Consider the following 8,188-nt stretch of genomic DNA (forward strand, 5'->3'; position numbering starts at 1 on the left):
TGTATAATCCCCTGAAAATGAGAATCATGCCACTGTAGGAAGCGGAGAATGAAGCGAATTAAATTCACTGCTAGATGCAGCTAAAATCTATACATTGGACCTTTTAAAAGATAGTGCATGTACAATTCTCTGTTTTCTTAATTTGTCAACATAGACAAAAAACTCAATAAATTGATTATATTGGCAGGTATTGTCTCTGTAGCCAAAGCCTGATATAACCTAGCTCTAGCTTCATTGACAGAGGGGATGCCAATGTGGAGGGCCCTGACAAAAAAACGCCAGCAAAGGTTGAACCTGGCTTAACTTTTGCTTTGCAGTTTAGTAAGGCATTGCATCCAACCAACTAAATGTGTGCAGCACAGAATCACAGTGGTTTACTTTGCAACATGAACGGCACATTTCTGATGTTTATCTTGCACTTTGTCACAATGAAAGATAAAATTATTGCCGCTGTGATAACTTCTCATCTCAAGCCATTTCATGGATCTGTTACTCAAACCAGCCTTCCTGGATCTTATTTTATTGTCTCACCGCTACCTGAAACAACAAGCCCCTTACCATGTTTCATCACAGGGCTGTTTTCAGTAAGAAAGTCTAGGTTAAACCTCCTGTCTCCTGCTCCTGCAACACATTTTCTGTCTGTCTTCATTGCAACAGAAATGAAATGCCCTGAAAGTCTTTTTAAGTGAGTTTAATGATTATCTTTGAGTGTTTGTTGTTACAACAGAGCAGAAACAAGTCTAAGCAGAAACACTAAAATTAGTTTGAATGCATCTTTGAACACGTATTAGGGAGCATTCAGGATCACAGTTCCATTTTTGGTGACTTCTAACACACATTGATTAGTGCATAAAATCACTTTTACCTCCCATCATGTAGTATAAGCAGTTCCTGTGCTTGAAGAGCCAAATACTTATATAGCAGTCACTAGTCTAGTCTTCTGCATTCAGCTCCTGTCAGCTGTGTTTTGCTGCAACTCTTCGCAGCTTTCACAAACCTCCCAAATGACCTTGAACTTCAGCAGTGCACCTCAACCCCACACACCCGTCTGCCTAATGCTATTATGCTGGGCCCTACATGCTAAAAGTCATTGGTGGTGATAGTGGCTGATTAGATTGTGTCCATTGATCGCGCGGCGTGCTGTTAGGACGAGGACGGTGTGGGCTGCAGCTCCTGCCTCTCCTCCTCAGACGCACTGACAGTCTGAGACAGAGGAGATGGAGCCCCATGCCGGGCAGCAGATTGAGTTATTGATCAGCTCTCTCCTTTCTCCTGTCTCTCTCTCTGCTGCTCCTAGAGACCCCGTCATCAGGATAATGAATTTCACTTATTGCAGATTAACGGCATAAGGTCTGTATGGTAATAATGGCAGAAATTAGCTCTTTGTCACCCCCTCTGGATTTCGAAGAGGAGGGGTTGGGGAGAATGAAGGTTGTTACGGCCCTGTTACTCAGTCTGAGGGCTGTGATTTTAACAAGAGGAAACTGAAAGGGAGAGTGCGTGAAAATAAAAGATTTGAGGGAGAATTAAGGCGAGACTTATGAGGACTGTGATTTCAACATAACTGAAGTGGTGAAGGAGAGTTCTGATGCAAGAAATTCTGGTTTGATGGAGGAGAGTGAAGGAGAATTTAAAGAGGAAAAGAATTCTGAATAGCTGGCTGCCCTGTGAAAAAGAGAGAGCAAAGAGGAAAGATGAGAGCGGATGATTCAAAAGAGACGGAAAGTGACGGCGAAAAGGGGGCAGTAAAGTGGAGGGGATCGAGTAAGACAGGCAGTGGTCATACAGTCACTAGGCAGCGACGCCGCTTAAGGGTCGACCATTGTGTCTCCAGCACCCAGACTGGGGAGGTAAAGAATGAATAATGAGGCTTGATTACAGTCCATGAGATGTCACATTGTTCAGAATCAATCCTCCAGGCAATTACAGGCAGTACAAACAGCAGCCCTCAACCCGGACAGAGCAGGAAGCGTTTGTGTCAGAGGACAACATCATCTTCGTCAATGACTTGTTGCCTCCTCATCTCGGAGCCATTAGCACTTACTCCTGCAGCACATTCAGCCACCCACATGAAAAGCCTCCAGTTTACGTGTGTGAGGATATAGGGTATAAAAATGCTGCTCATGTACACAAACACATGTATAATAGACAGCATGTTCTCTTCTTGTTTCAGGTATGGCTTCGGATTGTTAGATGCAGGGCTGATGGTGCAGCAGGCTGTATACTTCACCAGTGTTGCTCCACAGAGGAAGTGCACGCAAGAAGTCACACTCGATCATACCAGGTTAAAAGAGGCTCTTTTTAAAGCTTTATCGACCACCTACTGTACGTTTATGTGACTCCCATAGCTGCTTTTCTTCTTTTTTTATTGCTTTCACTCACTTTTGTTGCTTATATTCAGATTTATGTCTCAAATTCTGCTTTAAAGGTATTCCTTGTTGTATCACATTATTCTACCTGCTTCAACAAAACGGCTTCCCCGCAGGAATCAATAATCCTTCATCTTATCTTCATCTGTACTGTCACTGCTTTGTGTGTGTCTGTATATTTGTAGGAGAGGATGTATGTGTATGAGTGTCTATTAAGCATACAAGAAAAAGGTTTGGCTACTGACTGACATAATGATCTTTAATTGGTTAGGGTCCTTTCTCCAGGAGGCCTGGTCAGCGTGAACATCCAATCAGAGGCCTGCCATGGGAGGTCCAACGAGATCAACACTCTAGAGCATGTTCAGGTCAGGCTGAAGTTTTGAAATACACTTAGATGGCATGTTCATTTGCTGCCTAATATATCCCACCCACTGACAGGAGCCATGATAACCACATAATCAGTGTTATTCACTTCACCTGTCAGTGCTCACAATGTTATGGCTGATTGGTGTAAAAATATAGGGAAAAAAGTTCTACTTAAGGAAGATTTTGACTTTTTGTGGAAATATGCTTATTTGTGTTGTTGCTGAGAGTCACATGAGGAGACCACTTTTTTCTTTGTCCATTAAATATAGTGTATAGCTATAGCCTGAAATTGGTTATCTTAGCTTAGCATTAAGACTACAAACAGGGGGATGCTAGCCTGGCTCTCTCCAAAGGTGCCAAAATCTACCTGCCAGCACCTCTAGAGTGAAAAAAAATGTAACATATGGTTGCCAGGCAACCAGCAAAGACTCCAGGAAGTCACTGCTCCCAGCCAAGAAATACTGCAGTCCCACACACAACCCCCTGTGAAACCACAGCTTGTCCTGATTGTGATTTTACTTGGTTTCCAGTCTTTATGCTAAGCTGTAACTGGCTGTAGTTTTCAAATTTAACAGACAGATATGAGAAAGGCACTGATGTTCTCATCTTACTCTAGGCAAAAAAGCAAATAAGAGTAGGCCTATTTCCTAAAATGTTAAACTATTCCTTTAAAACATAGAAAGGCAAAAAAATCAGTTTTCACTTCCATGTTTCCTGTTGCCTGTGACATTATACAAATCGAGCAGAAGTGTATGGAAAACTTAACTTCTGCCCGCAACCAGGGAAGCTTGAACATTTCACACAAATTGTTTTCAGGGTTTCTGTGTCATGTGTTCTAACTGAGAATAGAAAAGATAAAAAGGCTCATACTGTGATGTGTAATGTGTTGGCTGTGTCATTTGCAGAAAATGGCAAAACTGTGTTTTTCGTGAGTACAGGCATATACCTGCAAATGTGTTTACGTTTGACTGTGTCAGCAGGCATACATACTGTACCTGTCTGTGTACGTGCATGTTTGAGTTTGTGCACATTTGAGTTTGTGCGACTTCTGTGTTTGTGAGTGTGTTAGTGTGTGTGTACTTGTGAAATAGCAAGGAGAGAGAGAGAGAGAGAGAGAGAGAGAGCGAGAGCGGGAGTGTGTCAGCATGTAAATTGAAAAGGCTTCATCTTTGCGGCTCTGCTCCCTGGCAGAAAGCGTGGGTCAGGCCATCGCTGCGAGGTGTGATTGATGGACGTGTTGCCGTGGTAACACGCTGTAAACAGGAGCGGGCTGTCAGTCTTTTTGCAGCTTGGCGGCTCTCTCTGCGATGTGCCATTGTCACACCAGATGTGCTGCTTGTGATGAACAGGGACAGGGAGAGTGTTTACTGGGTGGGAATCAGGGGGATGGGGGTTTGGGGGGTAAATGTGCTTTAAATCATTTAGCTAATATTCCCCTCAGCCATTTTTGTATTGTCTTGCTCTGCTCCTTAGTTTTCTTTGTCTTCATCTTTAGGTGGCTATGTCCATCTGTCTGGCACACACAATATCTGATTTGGATTAAAACTTGGGGAAAATGTTAACACTGCCTGGCAATATTTCTGCCTGGAAATATGCATATTTGCATTCTTATTCAGGGGGAACAGCGAACCTGGCTCTGATCAAAATCCGCCTACCAGCCCCAAAGTGTCACGCATTAAAATGTTACATCATTTTTATTTAAACTGTGTAGTATTATGGGAGTGCGTGTACAGGACTATTTCTTGGTCGGGCACAGTAACTTTTCGGACTATTGTCAAGCAACCAGTGGAAACTCAAAGTCACTGAAAGGAGAAATTGTTTTTGGTTGGTCTTTATGCTAAGGTAAGCTAACTGGCTTCTGGCTCTAAGTGGTATCGATTTTCTCATAGTCTACAACTCTTTGCAAGAAAGCAAATATGTGTATTTCCCCAAATACACAAAAGTATGCTTTTAAGGTAAAAGTTGAAGTTAACAATCAGTTAAGTATGTTAAAAAATAAAGACCAGTAGTTCTGTCACACTCAGTAAGCAGCCACAGGGTTTCATACAGTGATGCTGATGAGAAGGCCTGGAAGACAAGGCATGTTTTTCCTATTTTTTTCTTATCCCTCCATCAGTCTCCTTCACACCTCCCTTGTCTTTTGTTTCCTGCCACCTGTTTCTCAACAGGTGAGAGTAAGCATCAGCACCGTGTGTCGTGGTGACCTCTCTATAAGCCTGGCGTCTCCAGCCGGCACTGTATCACTGCTGTTGGACACACGACCCAATGACGCCTCCACTGCAGGCCTGAAAAACTGGACCCTGATGACGGTGCACTGCTGGGGGGAGCAGCCACGAGGCCTGTGGACCCTACAGGTGAGAGACAAAATGAAATGTCATCATGAGCTGCCATCAGTTGCCTAGCTACACTTAAGCTGCACTGTTTAGTGCTAATTGGCAAAAAAATGTTAACAGTAGCATGCTTAGCTAAGATGGTGAGTATGATAAAAAAAATTATACCTGTTATATATCACCATGTTAGCTTTGTCATTGTTAGCATGTTAGCATTTAGCCTAAAACATTTCTGCTTTTGAATATTCACTATTACCCTTTTTGGTGATTCTGAGCTCAACAAAAGGTAGAAAGTACTCTAAAAGCGTTTCATTCAGCTGTGTTATATGTATGTATATCAGTGAAGATGGCCTCCAAGATTGTAAACTTTATTAGCATCTCTCAATCCTTTGACATAACTTGTGATCTTGTGAAGAATTCATAGTTTTGTCTGTACAAGTCTGCATCCCTCAAGTGATAACTGTACCAAAAAAAATCTTGGCAAAGCTTATATACAAATTTTTACATACTTTCCTGGAAACCCTAATTCACATACCTTCTTTCATGATATAGAAATGATTTGCTCTGCTTCACATTGTCCTCTTCCAGTAGCAGCGGTGTATAGAAGTTTAAAAATAGCCCAGCACAGCACAGCACAGCTCAGCTCAGCTTGGTTCAGTTCATTTTGCCATAGCAATGTGAATCATCCTCTACTTTCATCTCCGAGTTTCAGCCAAGCATGGCAATCTTCATTTTCCTTCCCGCGCTCTTTTTTCCTTTTTTTCCCCATTTTTTTCCTCTCATAGATGTGCTGATGTTTGATATGGAGGAAGGAGCTAAAATGGAAGGGAAATTAAGACTGGAAGGTTAAGTAACCTTGGCCAGGTTTGACAGACACAATACTGCCAACGTCTGATTAGAATCCATACTCACAGACAGTAGCGCGCTGAGGTCATTTACTGTATATACGTGTGGGTGGTAGAAGTAGAGGTGGGGGGGACTCACTGTGTATATGTGTGTGTGTGTGTGTGTGCAAATAGGCATCAGTCCTTGTAAACAGTTGGAGGTTTATAGAGAAAAAGCTGTGAAGATGAAAGACACCCACCCCCTGTCCTCTATCACATACCTCTTCCTACAAACACACACATACACACACTGTCTCTCTCTATCTCTCCGTCTCTGTGTCTCTCCCACGTCCTCGTGCAGATTTACTGTCCCCTCTGTGACCAATTACCAAGGCCCAGTGTGTCGCAGAGACGGGGAGGAAACACCGTGAAGCAGAGCCACATAACGACGGTGCTGCTCATTACCGGAGGGCCGAGACGAGTCACCGCGATGCTCGCAACACGAATTAACGCTTGCATCTTACGTGCCGCATGCCTTAGCACACGGCTAATCAGCACATACACACACACTGACACACACACACACACACACACTGATTGGTTTTACGCTGGTTGCCAATTTTACCGCAAATTGGAGAGAAACATGAACACACACAATCAGAAATACAGAGCTGAGAATAAGACGGCGTGTGACAGCGCTTGAAGTCAACGCAAGGAGGGACACACATACCTATAAAGGAATTTGCAACAATGTGCCATATGCCCTAGCTGGCTTTTTAATTATATATATTAAAATCTCTCTCTTTCTAAACTGTTGACACTGATGATTAAATATCATGGCTCACCCAAAGTTTAAGTCTACTAATTGTCCCAGTAAAAGAAAGTACTGTGGACTATTTTAGTCACTGGTACAAGAACAGTTATTTGACATATCATGGTTCCTGACACAAAATCTCTTTACATTTACATTTGATGGTTTGTGACATGCTTCTGTGTGGCTGTAAAAATAAAAATTGCCTCTGACAAGCAGCCATGCCAGTTAAACCTTGAAATGATGCGAATAGAGAAACAGAGGCGGGGACGTGAGCGAGACAGAGGACATACAGGACTAATAGAAAAGACAGGAGGAGGGATGATAGAGAGTGAAGGGTAAACTTATAAAATGGAGGCCCTGGGAAGAGACTTTAACTGGACTATCTGCCGGATCAGTGTTTAAAAACTCAAGGGCGGCACAGGGGGAGGTGTTTGTGGAGAGTCTATATTGATTCGTCATGATGACAACTGTCAAAGAGCACTGTGGTGCTCCTGGGATAAAAGCAGGACTGAAGTGAAAAGGGAGCAAGTCTTATGGCTCGGGGCTCGGCTGACCTTCCAGTGCTGTGAAGGAGACGAGACCGCAGGGCTGGAAAAATACACACTCTATCTCTCTCTCTCTCTCCTCTCTCTCCCTCTCCCTCTGTCCCTCTTCTTGTATGTGCTTTCCCCTGTGCTCGCTCTACCTCCATCTGTGGTGCTTTTACTGTTTATCACAGACAATATTGCAAGCACAATATGGAATATGTGTATTCTAGAAAGGCAAGAGCAGCAATGTACAGACGTGATTTAAACCACATTATTAACTACATGATTGAAAACAATAATACACAATCATTAATATCTATAAACATTAAGGATAGACCATAAGCAGAAAAATGAGATGTTATTTCGACCCTGTGTGCCCTTGATCTTTCTCCATCCTCTCTTACACACACACACACTCAGTGTCTCTCTCTCATCTTCTCTTTAAAGCATTTCTGTCTACATAGTAAAATATGACAGTTAAGCCATTAGTATACCAAATCTCCCAAATACAAAAAGACACATTTCCTCACTTAACTTCCAATTGTATCTATTCCAGCAGATAGTTTTGATTTTATGTGCCCAGGTTTTAAGAGTTTTCTGAGATCTCTGTCTCCACCCCAATACAGTAGAGGTAAATGGAGTGTTGTCTGCGGTGCTAACAGCATCGAACAGTTACCTTCAAGAAATTCAGCAGCAACGTCTCTTTCCAGAATCAGTGACCCTGCTATTTTGGCTAATCCACAGAACACTGAAGTTTTTAGCTGAATTACTTTCTGTCAAAAACTAAACTTCCTGGGAAAAAAAGTTGTGTATGTAATATTTCACTACTGTGAGTACCAAAAACTAAATTTCAATAACCTCCATTGTGTTGTGGGGGCAAAAATCTCAGAGACCGATACCTCAAACCCACCAGATAGAGGAAGTCTTTATTTTTAATTTGGGTGAACCGACCCTTTAA

The 8,188-nt window shown here is 42.6% G+C and overlaps 1 protein-coding gene across 1 annotated transcript in view; it reads left to right on the forward strand.

Annotated features, from left to right (window-relative positions):
* LOC118335700 (furin-like protease kpc-1) overlaps positions 1-8,188 on the forward strand; it is a 160,884-nt gene that overhangs the window by 134,900 nt on the left and 17,796 nt on the right. The window contains exons 14-16 of the mRNA XM_035672127.1: positions 2,174-2,284; positions 2,641-2,734; positions 4,904-5,089. Of these exons, the coding sequence (XP_035528020.1) occupies positions 2,174-2,284; positions 2,641-2,734; positions 4,904-5,089 (391 nt within the window). The remainder of the gene's footprint in view (positions 1-2,173; positions 2,285-2,640; positions 2,735-4,903; positions 5,090-8,188) is intronic.

The sequence above is a fragment of the Morone saxatilis genome, unplaced genomic scaffold, assembly GCF_004916995.1.
Source record: "Morone saxatilis isolate NCDOM2014 unplaced genomic scaffold, NCSU_SB_2.0 Contig24, whole genome shotgun sequence".
Taxonomy (NCBI): Eukaryota; Metazoa; Chordata; class Actinopteri; family Moronidae; genus Morone; species Morone saxatilis.